The sequence below is a fragment of the Dreissena polymorpha genome, chromosome 9 (genome assembly GCF_020536995.1).
Source record: "Dreissena polymorpha isolate Duluth1 chromosome 9, UMN_Dpol_1.0, whole genome shotgun sequence".
NCBI classification, from domain to species: Eukaryota; Metazoa; Mollusca; class Bivalvia; order Myida; family Dreissenidae; genus Dreissena; species Dreissena polymorpha.
The window spans coordinates 61,762,960-61,785,925 of record NC_068363.1 but is presented as its reverse complement, the minus strand read 5'-3'; the positions used below and the strand labels follow the sequence as shown (position 1 = coordinate 61,785,925).

The 22,966-nt window shown below is 34.2% G+C and overlaps 2 protein-coding genes across 5 annotated transcripts in view; both read left to right on the top strand.

Moving 5' to 3' along the window:
* Positions 1-5,362, top strand: part of LOC127846425 (uncharacterized) — a 105,258-nt gene extending 99,896 nt beyond the window's left edge. Inside the window, exons 19-23 of the mRNA XM_052377650.1 lie at positions 164-1,797; positions 1,938-2,872; positions 3,013-3,352; positions 3,541-4,083; positions 4,281-5,362. Of these exons, the coding sequence (XP_052233610.1) occupies positions 164-1,797; positions 1,938-2,872; positions 3,013-3,352; positions 3,541-4,083; positions 4,281-4,564 (3,736 nt within the window). The 3' untranslated portion in view covers positions 4,565-5,362. The remainder of the gene's footprint in view (positions 1-163; positions 1,798-1,937; positions 2,873-3,012; positions 3,353-3,540; positions 4,084-4,280) is intronic.
* Positions 1-22,966, top strand: part of LOC127846439 (uncharacterized) — a 99,699-nt gene that overhangs the window by 48,926 nt on the left and 27,807 nt on the right. The gene's annotated exons all lie outside the window — the stretch shown is intronic.

Below are 22,966 nucleotides of genomic sequence, written 5' to 3'. Positions count from 1 at the left end.
AATATTTATCTGATTTTTAATACATAATCCATATGATTAAGAAATCAGTATTTGTATTAATTTAGTCTATAATTGCAAGGATCTTTAAATGGTTTGAAATCACATTTAAATAACTAGATTTCTAAATTGCATACATACTAGTATTGTAAGTTTGTTTTCCTAGTTCGTCGATTAATATACGATGGCATGGTTTTGAGGATCCACAATCGGACATTGCTCATTTTGAAGTCTGCATTTCATCGGAAACCGGACACTGTGATATTGTTGAACGATTCAATGCACTTCTTCATTCGAGTGTTTTGAAGACCAATATTACCCTTCCTGTAAACACTCCTCTTGTTACAACTGTCATTGCAATAAACAATGCGGGATTGAACGCTTCAAAAGATTCAGACTCATGGTTTGTTGACGATACGCCGCCATACATTACCTTACTTCCAAAATTTATTTTGGATTACAACGCCGTGCAAGCCAAAAGCGGTCAATGGGAAAAGTCAATTATTCGCTTGGAATGGATGTTTGATGATGACGAAAGTCCAGTGGTTCGGCATGAAATTGCATTAAAAACACACCACGAGGGCCACACACCTATGGAGCATCTTGTGTTAGGTTCTGAACGGCAAGTAACAATTGCTTTGGATGGAAACAATTGGCTACACGATGGAGATTCGTATTATGCAATTGTGACAGGCTGCAATGCTGCAGGACATTGCTCCTCAAGCCGCACTCCCGACCTCCTTGTAGATTCAACACCACCGCATTTGGGTGGGTTTAAGGCTCCGATGACTTGGAAAAAATTCCGCGATAATAGGGGAATTACCATAACAAATGTTTCTTTAACGTGGTATGGTTTTTACGACCAGGAATCAGATATTGAGGCGTATTATATAACAATGTCCAGAAAATACAGCGGCGAAGAACTTTCAAATGGCGTCGTTACTATCCAAAATGATGGACATGGCAGAGAAATTCAAACATCGATTTTCCTAACAGAACAATTGCTACCGAATGAAAAAATAATCTTATCGCTATGGGCTCAAAATAATGTTGGCTTGAATAGTTCCGTTGCTAGAGTTTCTGTGAACGTACTGCAGAGTTCCTCTTCTCATGAAGTTGAAAACGACTGGGGGCCATTAGAAATAGAAAAACATTCATGCGTTGTGCATTACTGCAACAATGATTGCACATGCGCAATAGTTGGAAGACCATGCGTAGATTCGAATACAATTTTAGAATGCATAGATATATCAAACACTGAAGCGCTGTTAGATGATCGGCCGACATTTACTGTTTCTGCTGGTCTGAAGCATCAGAGTCTTAGTATATCCGCTTCATCCGCTTGTCTTGCCGGGCATTGGGTTCTAAACAAAAGAGGAAAATTGAATAATACCGTCGAAAGATTTGAATGGAGTATTGGAATGTACGAACATGTTGTTGGCGAGGGGGTATTCGACGTACAATCTGAAACTCCATGGCATGACATAGGACTACGATGGGAATTCGTTCACTGCCTTCCAATTAATAAATCGTTCTTGCACGATGAGAAGTATGTAGTGTATTTAAAGGTCTGGTATGGGCCGACCGCTTTCGCAGTTTTTAGCTCGTCTCCAGTTATAATTGACCTTACCCCTCCAATCATAAACCGTGGGAAATTCATTATGGAAGGGGCATCATGTATAAAGGATGAGGATTTTCTACAGTGGACTGATAATATTACTATATGTTGGAAAGGAGTATTTAGCGACCTGCAAAGCGGCATTCATCATTACAGTATCAGCGTTGGAACTTCGCCAGAAAGTAAGATATACTGCAAGTGAATTGTGTAATAATTTATAAATATGCGCGGATAAAATGTCCCATTAATAATGTAATACTAGTAATCAAAATTATCGTTGGTCCAATTAGAATTTTCACTTGCTCGGTGTACTGTTTTGCAGGAGACGACACATACAGTATACGGGATGTGGGTTTGGCTACGAATATAACTTTAAAGGACATACGTCTGCAGCATGGAACTCGATATTTTGTAACGGTTTATGCTGTGAATAATGTTGGTCTACATCTTGTGAAAAGTTCCGATGGATTTATTGTAGACAAAGATAAACCCCAGAAAGGGATAGTTTTTAACAGTATGAACCATAATAATTTAGAGTTTCAAAGTTCATCAAATACGTTCATGTTTTCATGGCACGGATTTCAAGATCACTTTTCTGGAATACAGCGTTATTTAGTTGCATTTTCAGAGAGTAATTCTCTTAAAGAGCCTGATTTACGATATACAGATGTGGGACTCCAAACGCAACATACATTTAGCAACCTGACTCTTCATACTGGCAAAAGTTACATTGGAATCGTTAAAGCAGAAGACGCTGCTGGGCATCAGAGTGAGTTTGTGACGTCTCCAAAAGTGACTATTGACACATCGCCACCAACAGGTTACGAGTGTGAGTCTACCGAGCGCCTTGAAGACAAGTGGACAATCTTACACACAAATGGGTTACAATCGATGTCTGTACAGCATAATTTGTTTGAAGGGAAGTTATATTATATTCAAGGAAACATTACAGGCATTCAAAACGAAATATACACTTTAATCTACATAAATACTAGTGTGCGGCATGTTCCTTTAGGTAGACGTATTGACAGCATGTACGAAATTATCTACTCGTTCATATCACCCGCAACCGGCCAATCAAGCATCACAATTGATTTGGGCATAAACATATCTAGCAATCCATTCAGAAATATAGCTATTATGGTATGCAAAAAAATGACCATATCTGACACCGCGGCATTGGTTGCACGCCAAATCGACCCGTTTGCTGTAGCTGTATTTTGGAATATCGATGACCAAGAAAGCAATCTGAAAATGGTAATTAAGTATTTTACGTATATTTTGTTGCGTTAAAGTAACCTTCTTGTTTCGTACAATAAATACATCTCATGTAATCGTTCGAAAAGTAATTTTTTTCTGTATAAACAAATTTGAATGTATAAATTAAAACATTCCAGATTAAACTCGGTGCAGGAACAACAGAGGGTGGCTTACAGCTCCAGCCATTAATGGCCGTTCACACAAGGAAAAACAACTTCGTGATCCGTACATCATTCAGGCATAATACACCTCTATTTATTACTATGGTAGCTGAAAATCACGCAGGCCTTACCAGTGTTTTCCGGCTGAGTTCTCCAACAGTTATCGATCAAACGTCACCTATCGTTACTTCGTTAGAGACACGCGTTATTGTAGAGGCAACAAATGTTCCGGAAACACATGACCATGTCCGGATTAGCACAGTGTGGGAAGTAGAAGACCTTGAATCGGACGTTGAATTTTGCACATGCGCATTAGGTAGCTTTACATTAAACATACAATCTTACCTTGTTAGCCTAAGATTTCGTTTGATATGACATTTTACTAATCGGAACACTGTCTCTCCTGTACATGATCCTGCAGTGTAAATACTCTTTTATTGTGATTATAATATTTGTTCTGAATACAATTGCTTATTATACGTTTGATTTTTTATTTACACATAGGTCACGCGCCATTTCTGGACGACATTATGTCTAGTTTTGATTCTCAAACTGTGCGGTCCTGTTTCGCCGATGACGTTAAGCAAGCGCATAACTCCAAAGTCTATGTGACAATCAAGTGCTATAATAACGCACACCTCTGTACAACTGTGGTTTCTGAACCTGTGACTGTGTTCCTGCAACCTCCCGATATGTCTTCTGCTACTGTTCAATATTTACCAATGAATGAGCAACATATAGCAAGTGATTTCGTCGGCTTAAATGGATTTCCAGTACAGACAAATAATACGTGTTTGCTTTTGGAATGGAGCAAAGTTGGGGATATTTCTGAAACTATGTCTTATGCATACCGAATTCATGAAAACGGCACGCTTCTACAAGACTGGACCAATATTCCTTTAAAAACTATGCTTAGCATCCAACACTTGGACCTGAAGTCAAACACCATAATTACTGCTGAAATTAAGGCTGTGAATGTTGGACAATTCACAAGTGAAAGCATCACCACTTTAATACAAGTACACAACCTCGCACCGCCTCTCACCGGTGAGTTTATGTTAAATTTGTCATTCAAAAGTACAAGGGGTCTCACATTATTGTGTCTTTTTCAAGGACTTCGTGTTGTATACATAATCATTCATAATCAATCAGCTATAAAGTCGACACAGTTTTTTGGTTCTTTTAATGTACATATGAGAATACGGAATATGGTAGCAATATGTAGATTTGTTTTATCATTTCAGGCAATCCTGCAAGTATAACTCGCATTAATGACACGCTTCTTCTTGACTGGGCGGACGTCTTCAATACAGACCCTCATATTCCACATCGCTATGACCTAATCATTGGCTCTCGTGACGGGCACACCGATATTGCAGATGTGGCACATCTTAGTAAACATGTCTATGAAGTCATCATTCCGTCATTCACGTTGGTTTCTCCCGTTGTTGACGAGCTGTTTGTACGAATAGTTTGCACATACAGTACAGGGTTGTCGTCGATGTACAAAACAAAATTCATTATATAACAAAAGTATTTCGTCTGTATAACTAACTATTCTTCCAAATAAAGTGTCTGGTGTTACGTGTGTATGTTTTTGCATTTGTACGCGTATGCTTTAGTTTTGATTTTAGTTTGCTTATATTGGTATGAAAATTTTGCATGAAATGTATGACATTCTTACCACATAACATTGTTTTAATGGCTGCACTATACATGTATTTTTGTATTATTTTATACTCTCATCCATTGTTTCTACTGTATAATACTGACTCATACGATATTGAATTTGGGATTTATGTGTGGAAAAAAACAATCGCACGATTAAATGATTGTTCTTTTTATTTGCAAATATATTGATGTACTTCAGTAAACCGAGACGAAATGTACAGTTTACTGGTATTTGCTACTCTTCTGTGTGGTATCGTGAGTCGGGCCGATATTGATAGAGACTTTAAGTACTAATGAATAATTATCGCATATAAAATAGTTGAGTTTAAAATACACAATTCCAGATAATCTGTGTGAGAGTGCGTCTGACGTAGATGATGTCAAGGGGTTGTGGCGAGTGCGGATTTAATGTCAAAATTTTATTGTCTAAATCTATGACCTACATATGGATATGAACGAGAGAAATAATATCTTATAATAGAACCCTATTATATAAAATCTTGCTTACTTCAATGAAACGTTTACAGAACCATGAACTTGGCATGAGTGTTCTATTAACACGTCAGCACAAACTTTATTTATTTATCGATGTATACAATATTATTTAATATAATTATTTAATATAATCAATGACTAAATAAACTATATGACTGTGTTTATTTGTTATATAGTTGATACTGTTTATTGTTCCCTTAATACCGGTGAAAAAGTGATTACAATGCGGGAGGGGTGTGAACATAAGTAATTTACGCTGGCAATTAAATGTATAAGTGAGTGGCAGTAACATATTTCTGTGAAGTGTATTGATAGTAACCCTGAATATCCACTCATGTACAAAAGATAAATATGAGAATATGTCCTCTATTCTGCTAGCCGTGAATCGGTTTCGCCGGGATACAATGATGAACAACTCGATTCATTATTAAGGCACACACTGTTACACAGTACTTCCGCCTTTAAAATAGGAATATCCAGGTTTTGTGTAAAATGTACATCAATGCGATTCTTCAGAAAAGTATGTTCGATAAAGACAACATCATTCCGAAAGAAAGAAAGCGGGTAAAGAAAACAGAAATACGTTAAAAACGTTATGACCTATATGTATTGTACTTTTCAAAAGATGCAATCGCGCTGGAATAGTTAATTGATATAGAGTGATGTTATGTTTTATCCCAATACGCGCATTTCAAATTGTTTAAACGGATAGATTGAATAATTGATGTGAAGAAATTGTATTGTTAATGTATTTCAATATACTTGTTGGATGCCCTTGGTTGATGGTATTCGCTGAAAAAGGGCGTACCTCATTAACTGCCATTTAAAACATAGTTCTTCAAGTGCTTTGCAATTTTAAACCGTTATCATTAGTCATTGTGTTGCATAAAACTGGGGGGGGGGGGGGGGGTCGACGTAAACATTATGATTTGTTTATAAATACTTCGTGAAATGAACGAAATAGTCACTAATAGTGAATCTATGTTCTAAGGCGTCCGATTATGGTGTTATTTTTTCAAATAATAAATACTATTGATTATTGATATTTATAAAGTAGATGCCACTATGTAAGTGAGACAAAACTTCCGAAATAGTATAGCACCCATGAAAAAAAAGGCTTTTTTTTAAATAATAAGCAACTCATGTGTGACGTCAGCCTGTCTGAAAATATTTCCTGCAACCCAGAATAGGCAACCGACATTTGCCAGTTTGCTATTCATTTACGACAGTTATTTCGTGTTAAAACTGTTTACATATGAAAGAGATGTTTTTTATTTGGAATTAGGAGTCGGGTTCCAAAATGTGCCAAACTGTGCTTAAAAGGAAGTCAGTTTAAAAAATGGGGGTGTAAACAAAATAAATAAATTAGTTATCAGAGATGAAACGGAAAATAAAATAATCGTGATTTTAGTTATATTTTATTGTCATGTGCATTATAAGAGAAAATGATATATGTTCATCCAATTTCTCGAACGTCACGTAAATAGACAACAGATTTGTGGCCGGTTTTTCTTCAATAAATTTGTATCCGACATCTACGAGCTCAAAACACAAAAAAACGAGGAATGCCCAAACACTGTAGAGCCGAAAGAAATATAAATATAAAGTGGCTTACTGGGTGAAAATATCCGCTACTCCTTCACGACAAACACGAAAACGACGTCATCTTGGAGGTAAGTTCAAACTAAACTCACTTAAACATGGTCATCTCCCGTATACGCATGCCCCCTGAATACTAACAAACAAGATCGTCAAGCAGTATTTCAACGCATCACTTGATACCTGTTCAAAAGGAAACGGAACGTTTTGTATTCTGCCCAGTGAATGTATTTAACACATGCGAAGATTTCAATTATTCATTCGGGCCTATTGTTTGGAAAAATTCTTTTTGATATCGTTGTCTGTGGTGTTTCAATCGTTTTGTACAGGATGGCAGGCAAAACACGACGGTTTTAACCAATTTGTTGAATGTTCTTGAAATCGGTCACTGCTGTTATCGTTAAGAATGTCGATTGGATTATAGGATCTATATCTCTGACCGTATTTTATGCGACCACAAAATATAATAGCAACAATATTTTTTCTCCCTAACACGACCTAATTTTTATCAGCAATTGTTTAGTTATGCACAAAAAATACATATATAAGAACATTCATCTGTTCTAATAAATGTCGTTAGCTTACCGTAACAAATCGGAAAGGCTTCAATTTAATAAAAACACCCTCATAAATAGTCTGCTTTGTTGATCAAATATGCGCAGTTCTAATCGATACTTCTGTAAATGTATTCTGCTAAACTAAGCTTAGCGGGTCGTAAGGTCAGCTAATACCAGGGTGCATAATCAACGGGGTTTTCAGGGTCATGTGACCAATGGCGGGTACAGTGGTGTTTTTTTTTCAAAGTGCTCAAATAAAAAGGAATAATAACAGATAAGACGCGGAATATGTTCATTAAATAGTGATCTTAAGAAAAAACCATGCCCTACAAAGAGTACAACAAAGATGGACGTAACACAAACATTGAATAATACGATAAATACTACGGAGATCTTAGGACAAACGAGGGAAATTTTGTATGGGAACCCTTCACTTTTCACTGATCAAAATCTAAATTGTCATATGAAAAACAGCCATGGGACCACAAGCACTCGGCAGTGTCAAGAATAAGGAAATACAATGCACAGCAATATGTGCCCTCCAATGCTCGGTCAACCTCAGCATAATCAGCATAACGGGACTTTTCAAAATGGTGCACAATCAACATCGATACATAATCCGTACTTCAGCTCGGTTCAAACGACGGACAGTAATAGTAATAGTTTTCCGCCGTGGGCTTTAAACCTGTGTAACCAGATGACGAAAATACAATCAACGTTGGACATGCACATTCTATACATAGATGGTGACGTCACTACGTTATTGTCACCTCTATCCTTAGACGCATCACACACCTCCATTTGGAGGCATTTATGACTACGACACAAAGAAGTCCGCGGATGAATGAAGAATTTGTTTTAGAAGTAAACATTATTGTTATGATTTAAAATTTAAGTGTTATTTTGTTCAGTCTTATGGTCTTACGTTAGTTTCAGTTAAATTTTTCGTCAGTTTTCAACAAGTTTGCTCTTTATTCATTTTTTTTAAACTGTACTTTCACTTTCGGTTGTATTACAACATGGATCTTTTATTGACGAAAGTTTGCAGTGAAATAGGGTTTTCAAATCCGCCTAAAAAGTTTCAGAAGGTGTGTCTAATGCATGTTTTGAATAGACACAATGTCATAGCTATATTGCCGACTAGTATGGGAACGATTTGATATTTCAAGTTGCTCCATTTGCATTGCAAGAGAAGTTCAATTTGACTTGTTCAGTTTGTTAAATTTTGACACCCTAATTATATATTTTTTTATAAGTGCCTGATTTTTTTCTTTAAATAATTCAGATCAATGAAAAATTTAGTTAAAGCACAGCAAAAGCACAGCATTGATGTTCTATGATGGTCATTTTTAGTGGAATAGTATGTTACAATAAAACAATTATAACTATTGTATTAATCAATTTAGATTAGGTGTCATCTTTAAATGGGGTAGTCATTCATTATATGAAATTAGCACATTATATAGTTGAAAAATGAATAACACTTTAATGACTTACCATAGTAAAATAAACAAGGATAGAATATGTTGCAGGTCATAAAATGTAAAACTGAAGTTGAGGAAGCTTTACAAATATTTAACACTGACAACACTGTTGATTTTCAAAAAAAAAAATAATCCTTCCTATCTATCTGCCCTTGTTTTTTTGGGCAAATTTAAATATTATTAATATCATTTAGTTAAATTATTAAAATATCAATATTTTTATTACATTAGCTAATTATATTATTATATTATTAAATATCAATACATTTTGATCACATTAGCTAATTATATTATTAATAATGAAATACTTTGCAAGGAAAGTCCAATTCTGTTTTAATTAGTCTTAATAAGCTACTAGTAAAATTGAAAATATCAGTGACATCCAATAATTGGATTATATGCTATGAATGCATATTTTTTTTTTTGACAGTTACATACTACCCTATTTAATTGTTTTAAAAACAACAAATTACTATAGTTCCACAACCCAGCCCAAGTTTACTCAAACTGAATTAATTCATCAATTTATCCTATTTAATTAAAAACAACATGTGTAAGATTTTGAGAATATTTCCCATGTATTCCTCTAGTTTTTCTCTAGTACACCAACATACACTTACTAATAATTTACATGCACTCCTTAAACAGTTTAACAAAAATAATGAATGATTAATCCAAAGAAAACAACAAACAAGCTGCTTCATATAAAAAAGTTAATTACATAAGATTACATAAGCAAAATAATCATTTTGATAATAAATCAAGATTATAATTCAACCAAACCTTTATAAATTTATTGTGGGGTGGGGGGAATGTAAGCACTAAAACTAAAATGGGGGGAAAATGTCTGGGGAGGGAACATCTTGGGGGGGGGGGAGGGTGTCCGGAATTCCTGCTAAGGGCGACAGTGTTGTTATTGTGTCTTTAGAAGAAATATTTGAAGGAAAGTACTCTTTGGTGTATGCCCATCCAGAAGCATTTCTGAGCATATCAATTGGAACAGCAATATTGAGTGCATTTGAAAGAGATATAACTGTGTCATGCATTGCTTTTGATGAAGCCCACATGGTCCTTTAATGGTGGCTTTCCTATTAGAGAATTTTATACTTATTTTTTACTCTACAATCTAAATCTTTTGTCATAAATGAGAAGTTTTATTTTCCAACAGGTTTTGTGTTTGAACCTCAATAATTTTATAATACCGGAGTCACATCATATAATCATCATCACAATCAGCAGCAGCATTATCATATTCATCATCATCATCGTAAGCACCAGCATCATTTTGTTGTATGATCAGAATTCAATACAAATACAAACACAACCATTACAACTCTTACTACTTCTACAACTAATTAAATAATTATCTACTACTACAACAAGAACAACAACTACAACTACTTCTACTACTGATATTACTTCTACTGGTACTAGTCTACTACTACTACTACTACTACTACTACTACTACTACTACATAAAATATAGGTGTTATTGTCCATTCATTCATAGCAGTCCTAATGAATCAAGGTCATTCTCTAAACATGATTAAAGTCTAGAGATGGATATAATTTGATTTTTTACAGTTTGAACATTTATTATAAGGTCATTCTCTCTTCTCTTTAAAGTATCACATTTCAATTTTACAATATAATACAAACTTTTTAGACTTTATAATCCTTAGTCAGGATAAGATAAGAGACAAATGAATTTTTATAATTCACTTCAATTTCAGGTAAGACTTATAAATCATTTATTAAGTACTACATGTACTTGGGCTAATAAATTACACTAAGACACTCAGTGATACTTAGACAATCTGACAAAAAATAAAATCTATGGCCAATATATAAGTCTAAATTCATAAAAACTATCACACAATATACATTACATTAATAACACACATTCATATTAAATGAGTTATCTCTATATATTATAAATATGGTACATAAAGTGTCAGATAGTGGTACATAAAGTGTTGGTACATAAACAGAGTGGTACATGAGGTGTGACATTCAACATTTTAAAAATCAGTAAAAAAATTATGGACTTCATTGTTTTGCATAATACGCAATCAAAGCATATTTATTAAAAATTAAAACACACTGTTCATGGTTGTATCTTTTAATTTATACATGCATCAACTATTCTGGTTATTAATACATTTTTAAAATTATATATAAACAAGAGCACCACATAATGGTTGCCAAGCTAGGCTGCGGTGCAGTTTTGAATAATGAAATTTATTTTTTTGAGGTAAGTGACCTTAACCTTTGACCTAGTGACCCCAAAATGGGTGTGGTGTGTAGATACACAATACCTAGGGTTTTCCCTGAAAACAGCCGAGCTAAATTGAGCATACAGTGTTTTTTTCCTTCAAATTTGGGTCCGGTAAGATGACCCGTTCTGATTCGCAATGAAAAAAGTATATATTTTTTCGCAAATGGGACCTAAAAATTCCCGATGGAAGGTTTCCACACAAAAACATGTTTTAATAAATATATAAACATGTAAATTATCTCAAAGTCAAGCTAAATTAGTTGAACCTTAAAATCAGGTTTGGCATATTGACCGGTCAATTGAGTATTGACCGGGCCGGCGGTCAATACCCGGTGAAAACCGGTCAATACTGGTCATTACTGGTCTTTACTGGTCAATACTGGTTGATTGAAAATTGTAGCATTTAAACATTACAAAGGAGCCATTTTATATTAAATCAATAATTATTCTGTAATTGATAAACTTTTTTCTGAGTTATTTATTGTAAAAAAAATCTTTAAAGCTGTAAAAAGTTACTTCTTTATTATTTATGGAAACAGCCTCAAATACATAAGGACTAAGGCAATATCTTTATCTCAGTGTATCACATCTGTTACTAAAGTATTATTGCTATTGTAGGTACCATAGCATTTCACTTATCTATTGAAATATCTATTTGATAAGCAGATGGACAAACAGACCTCTTGTGTATTCTAGGGTTATAAATCTGGCCTCTTAGTTGGTAATAAAATGCATGCAGTGTTGTCTCTGATATTGACAATTAAGCAAATCTGCCCTTAGGCTATTTCATATCACTCACACAAAAGAAGATTACGTTATACTTGCTATTAATTTAATAGTTACTTCTAACTTGTTTCCTTTCTGTATTCAGAGGTTTTTTTCCCTTTCATATTAAAAAGTTCAATTGGTATTCAAATGAATAAACAATCAAAGTTCTTGATTTTGCCAACAAATTATGTTTTCCAATTGTGGGTCTACTCTTCTTTTCAATTATTTTTTTTCTTTTAATAATTATTTCTTATTATGTTTTTATATTCTTACATCAATAAAAAAAAAGTTTTTTACACTATTTTGTTTAAAAAATGTATTTAAAGAAATCAACGCAAGAATACATGACAAGTAAGGATTGTGTCAAAAAGATGCCATTTAAGGCCCTATTATTAGTTTTGCGTGCCCCAACCTGTATAGGTGAGAAGACTGTTAGAAGACTGTGGTGACAGTGGGGTATGAGGAACAAGGCATACACAGTAATTTAAAGGTTCTTGATGAATCAAGCACAGAATTATCTGAGCATCATAATTCATTATAATTGAAAAAAAGTTCAATCAACCAGAAAAATCCAATTGACCAACTTTGACTTATTTGCAAAATTTTGAGAGATTGGCCTACAAATTGCATGAACAGGTATAAAATAGTTGGTATTAATAGCTTAAGACATTAATGGCAACATGTCTGTTTAATCTATATTATCAATATTGTTTAATTAGGCATGGAATATAAATTAAAATTGGGGGTAAAGTTCAATCGACCAGTATTGACCAGTAATGACCACTTCGGGAGTATTGACCGGGGCGGTTTTAACCGGTAAAAACCGCCGGTTAAAACCGGGGGCGGTCGATTGGTGCCAACCCTGCTTAAAATATATCTTATTAAAATCACTATTATTATCAATTTCAAAGTATTTTTAATCATAAAAGCAACATTATTTATCTCCCAAATTAACTCAAAAGAACACGTTATTTTCCAATTTAAAGGGACCCGGCCCCATTCCCAAAATGGTAAAAAAAAACTGGCATATAAATTTAATGGAAAACATACAATATTATGTCAAGAAAAATAAAGCTGTAAAAATCTCACCTGCTCATCTTTGATGTTGCAATTAGCACATTCAGCATTTTCAGTATCTACTAAATAAATATATGAAAGTGCCAAATGTCCAAGATACCATGACGTCCTCCTCAAAATGTTAGATCCTTCGAACACCATTTTATTTTATCCCTGATTAATCCTCTCACTAAGTAGGCCTACATGTAAGATTCCTTGTAATGTTCACAGCGTTTATTTTAAATCGTTTTCGTTCTCAAATTTCAGCAGGTATTTAATTATAAATATGTATTTATGATTTAGATTTATTTACTATTTCGAAGATACAGTATTGCAACGTGTTTAGTTAGTCTAATTTCGTGTTTAGTGATTCTTACATACAATAGACTGACATGAAAAGTGGCTCCTTTTGAAGCACAAACTGCATCCAAATATATATTACAGCTGGCCCGGTTTGATGGAGCCTGTTTTTTGATAATAATTAATTACCATTTTTCACTTCCGTGTTTATATGTTTACCAACGCCATGATGGAAAAAAGTCCGTTTCCCACAATGCTTAGCGCGCATTCACACAGGTCAGTAAGACCGGTGTGACACAATGTGGACATGCATACAAACCGATGAAAATCAATAGAAACCCTTATTGTATCTCAGACAGAAAAGCTTACGCAATTACACGCCGGGTATGCGAATACTTCGTTTACGGATGGCACTTCACTAACAGAGAACAACAAACGCCACGCGCTAGAGGTAAGTTCCTCTGTTTTATTTAAAGTTATATCCTAAAGATTAGTTTTTAAGACAAGACACATGGTCGAGTTGATAAATGGTGTATCCTTTTGTTTTGGGAATACACAATTTCACGGAAGAATGGTACAGTTTTGCCTAAAAAATAGAAAATTCGATCGGAAAACAGCATAAACTGTATGAACAGCAAACATTTTAACAAAATAAAACTACTTAGAATTATTGCAAGAAATTGTTTGCTATTCCAGCATGTAGAGTAATCACTGTGCTTCAAATACTGAAATTTTGATAGCATTCAATGAAATATAAACAAAGATAGTGCATGTTGTAATAGGTGGCATACATAAAGTTGCAGGCACTTTGTTTACCGATAAAGAGCACTTCAGATTACGGAGACTTTCAACAAAGCGGGCACTCTAATAACTGAGTTTTATCTTCTATCTTAAATGCATTTATTTATATAATGGCTATTCATACGAAATATTTTGAAATTTTTTTTTTCAAAAATCACATTACTATTAATTTATACTATGTTTATTATAATTGCAATTTTCAAATAAGATAATATTTATTATTAAATAAATGTGTACGGATAATGCGGATCAACACAATCGTGTTTAATTTTACTTATAGCAGGGCTCTCGATAACGGTAGTGAAGGGGTCTTTATGAGGCAAATACACATTTGTTCTTCATAAAATCCTATGTCGGTTGTGCTTATTTGAATCGCATCATCAAGACGATACTTATGCGTAGCAACAAAATGAAAAAGAGAATGGTAAAACTCCCTTAATTTTGAGCCCTGCTTAAAGGAAGCAATTCCCTTTACGCAACGCTAACGTTTGCTCGAAGTGCGATTCACCTGACCCTAAATCACTGTATTGGTTGAGTTTTAAGAATCACGGTTAAACTTAAATCGTAAAAACAACTGATTCTGGAAAAAAGGAATGCGTACATAAAATGTTTAAATGTCATATTATGGAGTCAGTACTTAGTATACCCCCACAAACGAAGTTTAGGGTGCTATATTGGATAGAACTTCATATGCAGCATGTGTTGTGTTTATATTAAAAACAAAGACGGATATGCATAATTTTTACACCACTGTTGTGTGATTATATCAACCCCGCCCGTTCTTTTATTGCTATTTTCGTTTATTGGCATTGAGCCAAAAAGTTCCAATAGAATTTCGAACCTGCATCGCTGCTGATATTAATCTCTGAGAGGCAGTTTAAGCAGAGTGATTATTCATGACATGCTATCTAATATATAAGTAAATAGCCTTAGTACCTTTATTTGGACATAAAGATAAATGCTTTAGATCAACCGCTTAGAACGTAATTTAAAATATATGGTCATATAGATTTTACTCAAAAGACATATCCAATTTGTTTAACATTTATCTTTCACATTTATACCAAATCATAATCATATTTCAAAGGGATAAGAACATGCTTCGGTAATTCGTTTTTTATTTGCGTACTAAGTACATACATTTTTATTTATTGCCTGCTTACTTTAACAATATTCCACAGCGAATTCTGCATTTTTGATTCACAAAAAACGAGTGTGTTATATCTGGAAAAAAGTGTCTAGATGTCGGGAAACGAAGTGCCATTGTTTTTTAGATGATCGGTAAACGAAGTGCAGATGAAAAATGTGCATGCGACTCTTAAAACATTTGAATTTTCTCAAATACATTAGTAAACTAAAATGTAACATGTTGTAACATTACTGGATAAATTGATCTTTTATTTCGAATTGTAAGCACGTTCTTGATTTATTTCCAAGTATGTTTATTTTGTTTAAATATGTACTGATCATTCAATTCATGCTGATTATCGATGGACTTTTTATCGTTTTTTTTTTAATAATTCACCGTTTTTCGAGAATTTCTTTCTTTGCAATACGAAGTGCTATACCATTAATCACCCAAACAATGTTCTGTGTCTAAAAACCAAATAAACAGAACATAAATACAAAAAAGCTGAAGAACTCACCTCTCGCGCGTGGCGTTTGTTGTTCTCTGTAAGTGAAGTGCCATCCGTAAACGAAGTATTCGCATACCCGGCGTGAATTAGAGCACACAGTCTCAGAAATTCCGGACTTAAAGCGCAAAATGGAAAACGCGAACACATATGTCAAATCGCTCCAAACTGACGTTAAAACACTAAGCGCAGAAATGGAAGAATGTGACTTATCAATACAACAATACAGTGATATGTGCGACGACATAACAGGAAATAACAACGACTTTGAAAAGCACCTTTCTAACGTAGAACAAGAAATCAGTAGGTTGCATTGCGCACACGATGAAGTAACAAGAAAACTAAATCATACTGAAGAACGTGTAACAGACGTGCACTGGCGTGGCATGCGCGGGAACATCTTGTTTTGCGGAATCAAAGAGGCCAAAAACTACGCAATAGAAGGAGAAAACTGTGGGCATATAATAAAAAACTTCATAAACAAAGAACTTTCAATTGACCGTCCAATATCAATTGATCGTGCCTATAGATTGGGAAGATACCATGCCCGCCCTCGACCAATAATAGTAAAATTCACATACTACAAAGAAAAAGAGATGATCAAACATGCTGGACAGCAAAAACTCTCAAATTCGGATTACTGGGTCAAAGATCAATATCCAAAGGTAATGGAAGACAAGCGACGACCTCTCTACGCAATAGCCGACAAAAACACACAGACAACACAGTTGTTCTAGTGAGAGATAGGCTTTTTGTAAACGGTAAACCGTACATTCCACAACAAACAAACAGTTTTAACAGAGATGACTTAACCACGATGACAAATGCAAGCAATCAAAATAGAGGAAGCGGGAACCAAACAAGCACCAGTACACAGCGAACCAATACCCATGCACTCGACGAAAATCACTGGAGCAGGACGTTCTACCGCCGCTACAGCTATCAACAACGAATTGATAATTCAGTCATTACACATTAAAACAAGTTCAATGAACTAAGCACACCAGCTAGCGGAGAGACCTCAACTCGCTAATTTAAACACGCGGGAAAATAGAAGGCAACATCGCCCCTCGATAGCGAAAACCAGTTAAAAAACAACACTATTATGTCTCGAGTGACAGCGAAATTGACGATCTCGATACAGAAAACCGTAATATAAACTCATCACAGGAACCAATCTCCAGCCCCATACTCACAGAAGCGATGCAGCCCCCAAACCTGACTCCTGATCATACGCCAACAATCGCCAACTACAGCGACATTGCAGTCGTAAACACGAACAGTGGCGCAGAACTGAAACAAAGTGACAGTCAAGCCAGTCAAGAATAGGAAAACACAGGGAAAAACGCAAATGAGATCACAGACAATACTAATAACAATCAGCAATATATTTTACAAAAGTCTACATGTTGGAAGAAGACTTCTTTACACGTTTTGTCATTGAATGTCTGTGGTTTATCGGCTCGTCTTTTATGCCCCGAATTTGTATCATGTATTAACAAATTTGACATAATTAGTCTTCAGGAAAAGACAAAAACTGATATTTCTGATACAATAAATGTACCAGGTTTCAATGTACATATATTTCATAGAAAGGATTTATCAAGATATAAATCAGGTGGAATGGCTGTCATTGTTAAAGAATTGTTCAGCCCATTTATAAATTTTGACGACAAAAGGGAATCTGACCTGATCAAATTGTTTACAATCTCAGGGAAATTATAATGTGACCCCCAAAATAATAACGATCTAAAATGTAGTATAGTGTATATTTCTCTAACAGGCACAGGATTATCTGTCGAAGATTCATACTTTTCCATTCAAAATGAAATTTTTAGATAGAATCTTGATTGCAAAGAGTTTGTGTTGTTAGGGGATTTTAACTCAAGATGCGGTAGACTGAGTGACTACTCTTTAACTGATAGTTTTATAACTGACTTATTTGAACTAGAAGATGTTGAAAATGAACAATCTAAGATATTAAAAACCTTTGAAGAGTATCAAATACCGCTTGACAGAAAAATTGTAGACCTTAATACAAACAATAAGGGCACTAAAATGATTGAATTCTGTAAACATAGTCACTTCTTTATACTTAATGGTAGAATTGGCAGTGATAAAAATAAAACCACACGCTTAACAAACTCTAGCACTGTTGATTATGCATTATGCACAGCCAGTGTAGTAAGGGATATAATTAATTATGAAATCCAAGACTTTTGTGAATTATACTCAGATGTTCACTCATCAATAACACTTGAAATTAAAACAAAAAATTCTCCAATAAGAAAGTGCAATAACACGTAAAACAATATCTCCATAACAAAAACCCGACTATGGGACGGCTCCAAAGCAGAAACTTTTAATGAAAACTTTTATACTTAGTACTACAACTGCTATCCAAATAGAAAACAGAATAGACCAGCTTATCGAGAACAAAAACATCGACCAAAATAACACGAATAGCATCGTAAACGACATAACCCAACTATTCGTTAAATGCTCACATCAATCCCTTGGTACAATTAAACATAAAAACAAAAATAACCAGACTTATAAGCAAAACACAGAGACACTTAAAAAACGTGGTTCAAAATCACATGTCTTAATATAAGAAATAAAACCACTTTGCCAGAAAATGTATAACAGACATAAAACACCCTATTTTAAAAGAAATCGCAACAAAATCACCAAAGAATACAAAACACACTGGAATCATCATTTAACAAATATAATACTTCAAAAAAATCAAAATTAAGATGTTAAAAGATGAAAATCCAAAACTATACTGGAAAACAATAAATAACTCTACACAAAGTAAAAATAACCAAACTGAAGCAAAATAAAATGATCTCTACACCTTCTTTAAATAAATTAATTCGGAAAGCACAGAAGATTAAAATACACTGGAGCAACAAATTAACCCGGAACATGAATCTACAAAACAATCACGATATTAATTTACCCACTACGCCCGAGGAAACAACCAAGGCCATAAAACAGCTTAAAAACAACAAATCTTCTGGGGCCGACAATATAGTTAATGAACATATAAAATCAACTATTACAACCATGTTGCCCATATATGTCAAATTATTCAATGGAATATTTGACAGCGGATTTATCCCAGAAAACTGGACGATTGGCCGAATAAAACCCATATATAAAAACAAGGGAAACACCACTCTTACAGAACGCTACAGGTCAATCTCACTGTTAAGCTGTTTTGGCAAGCTCTTCACGTGCATTCTAAGCAACAGATTAAACAAATTTTCAGAAAAACATGATCTAATAAACGAAACCCAGGCTGGCTTCCGCAATAAACTCTCAACTACAGATAACATTTTTATACTCAAAACACTTATTGATATAACATTAAACAAGCCTTCGACTCTGTCTGGAGACAAGGCCTCTGGCAGAAACTACAAAGTGAGAAAATAAACGGTAAATGTTTTAAAATAATAACCAGCATGTATAATAATATAAAATCACAAGTAATAACAAACCAAGGACAAACTGCTTTCTTTGATTGCCTGGACGGAGTACGACAAGGCGAAAACTCGAGCCCTTTCCTGTCTAATATCTTCTTTAATGATCTGATTCAATACCTATACTCGTGTGGGATGAATGGACTTAATAATGAAATATCTGTCCAAGGTCTGCAAATATACTTGACAATATTCCTACTACTCTATGCGGACGACACAGTAATATTCAGTGGTGATCCCTCAGATCTTCTAAACGCACTTAATAATTTCAAATAATTTTGTGATAACTGGAAACTTAAAAATAATTTAAACAAGACCCAAATAATGATTATTGGAAACGGTAATCCAAGCAGAAAAGGTACACATAAATTCAAAATTGGAAATGCGGTGATTGAAACTGTAAATGAGTATAAATATCTAGGCATATACTTCACAAAAACCGGTTCATTTGTCAAAACCAAAAAATATATTGCTGGACAAGCCACTAAGGCCATGTTTGCCATTCTCCGCAAGATAAAAGCGCTATCATTACCTTATGACCTGCAAATAGATCTTTTTGAAAAAAACATAAAACCAATACTTCTATATGCTAGTGAGATATGGCGAATAGGGAACGTAGATATAATCGAAAGAGTGCAGCTCAACTTTCTCAAATATATATTCAACTGAAAAAGCTCTACACCTTCATATGATATATGGAGAAACTGGCCTCACACCTATAAAAATTGATATGCAAAAGAAATCTATTGCATTCTGGACTCGCCTTATAGATAACACGGAATCGTCTGAAACGTTAAAACTGTCTTCAAAGATATATCACTTACTCTTACACCTACACTCCAAAAACTTATTAAAGTCCCCATGGATGGAAAACATACAAACAATCCTATGTAACCATGGCTATTCAGAAGTATGGTACAGCCAATCATTAATTAATGGCAAATGGCTTATTAAATCACTGGCAGTAAAACTGAAAGATATTTATATCCAGAACTGGACGGCTGATCTAAACAGAACTCCTGACACAAATACATACAAAATTATAACACAAACTTTTACGCAAGGAAATTACATAAAGGTATTACCTCATATACTTGCTCAAAACCTGATTGCCTTCTTTACTAGGAATCACACACTACCTAATGAAACCGGAAGATGGCAAAACATACAGGTACATGACAGAAAATGTCCCTGATGTGAGGAATTAGGTGATGAATTCCACTACCTATTCAAATGTCCAATGTTTTTAACAGAAAGAACAAAATATATTAACAGACAGTACTATACAAACCCAAATAAAATAAATATTTTCTCGCTTGCATCAAGCGAGAACCACAATTTTGCAATAAAATCATAAAATACTTTAGATGAAATACATAAATTAAACAGCATTTGAAATTCCAGTATTTCGTTTTGATAGGGGTTTTCAAATAAATATGCAAATGTGTAAATAAACAAATACCCAAACTTATAAAGGTCTTACAGGTTACCCACGTGCAGTCTTATTATATGCTAAGACAGCACAATAGGGAAATAAACCCAATATATATATATATATATATATATATATATATATATATATATATATATATATATATATATATATATATATTATAAAATAAACGAAATCAATACCATCCTGCCTAAATCTCTTAGCTTATTTATTCCTTTGGATTTGTTTTTTTTACCTTTGACCTTGAAGGATGACCTTGACCTTTTACCACTCAAAATGTGCAGCTCCATGAGATACACATGCATGCCACATATCAAGTTGCTATCTTCAATATTGCAAAAGTTATGACCAATGCACCATACCGGGGGCATAAAAATGACTGAAAATCTCTGACCCGGCCCTACCCCAACCCCAATAACTTTTGACACAGGGGTCATATCAAAATTCCAAATAGTGCAGGGTCTCACATATGCTCATAGCTACCATGTGTGTAAGTTTCAAGGTTATTGTGCTTAAAGTGTAGGAGGAGATAGTGACCAGGACGGACGGACGGACAGACAGACGGACGGCGGAGATAAACTTAATATACCCACTCTTTTCAAAAAGCGTGAGGATAATTATTCCCCTAAGGTTACTAAATACGTGAATTAAATTATCAAATCCCCATTTTACTAAACCGTTACACACGTGTAAAATCACATGATGGTTACAGTATACTAAATACTTTTGGTGTTCAATTTATACCCTCCAAAAATGGAACGTCATTGATTTGAAGACACATAATTCTCTCGATGGGCACTTGCCATGATTTTATTTTTGAATATTTCTGTGAGCATGTGGTAGGGAAAACATTGTTGTATACTACAAATTCAGTGTTTTTTGGTTGGAGACTACATGAGACTTTGACAGATGGCGGGAGACCATCATCAACTTGAGAAAAGCCGGTAAAAAGATGGCCTTAAAACAGTGACCGTTGATTCGCGTCGAGTTCTTTACATACTACATACTACATGACCTATCTTTTTTATTGTTTAAATCAATTCGGCTTGGAATGCTCTTGAAGAAAAGGTATGGTTATTAGGGTGTCTATGCGCAAAAGTTTGACTTTATTTTTCGTTGAAGTTGTTGGTTTAACATTGAGTTTGTTAAGGAAATCTGTTGGTATATAGTGACCTAAAATACATGAGGATTATACTAGGTTAACAAAGAACTCACTAACCATAGGTAAAATAAAGTGTGACCTCTTGCAAGTCAACACCTTATTATTTGTAATTTTGGACCAAAAGAACTATTAAACATAACAAAGTTTTGTCACTTTATAATTCTGCATGTTTTATATTTTCACCTTGTCCTCCTGAGCGTTGTAATTTACCGTTGTTTCCTGTAAATGATGTGACTATGTTATTATGTTTTATTAACTGTATTTGCTTATTCTATTCACATATTGTGAAAATGTGCATTTTGAAATAAACGAAACGAAGGGGTCTACACACGGGCTGGGCAGAATGTAATCACACCGTTAAGAACTTTATTTTTGCAAATATCTCAAGTTATTTAAATACATTTGCAAAAATCCATGGTGCATAAAAGACAGTTTTTCTTGCAGTCTGTGCCGATACCTTAAGGCATAGGAATAAATCCTTGAATACGTCTGAAATCGGTGAAAAACTTTCACGTTCAGGAAACCTTGCCGTGTATTATGAATGCAGTAAGAATGGATTTTTTTTAACAAGAACACATGCTTATTAAATAAAAATATTTCTGATGTATTTTACAATGCCATAAGCAGCATAAAATCTGTCATTTATGCACTAGTAAAATTTCTTAAGAAAACTTGTTTACTAAAGTTATTTGAAATAAAGCACCACTTACCGTCGTGTTAAAATCCAGTTTTGTCTTGTAATATTTGTGTTCGATTAAATTTACCTAAATTGTGTCTAGTATTATAATAGCATACACCGATTATCTTTAAAACAGTATTGTTTTGTCTAACGATGATTTTGACCTATATCAACAGCCAATGGAAATTTTGAGAAATTTCCTGCAAATACACCCAAAGGAATAATTCCTAAGATTGCACTGGCTAATTTGAAATATTTCCTCCAAAAATTAAGCAACGTATCATTTTCGGGATTAATGGCAAACGGCTCATCTCTGAACATGATTAACGTTTCTAAACCGATATATATATCGAGCCTTAATCTTGAAGGCTCATTTTTCATTGAATGTTTTATACTGAAAATATTTAACATTTTTCATTGACCTCTAAATTTAAACAATACCAGTGTTTTAATGTTATAAAATGAGCAACCCCTAACTACCCCTATGCCTCTATATGAAACGACG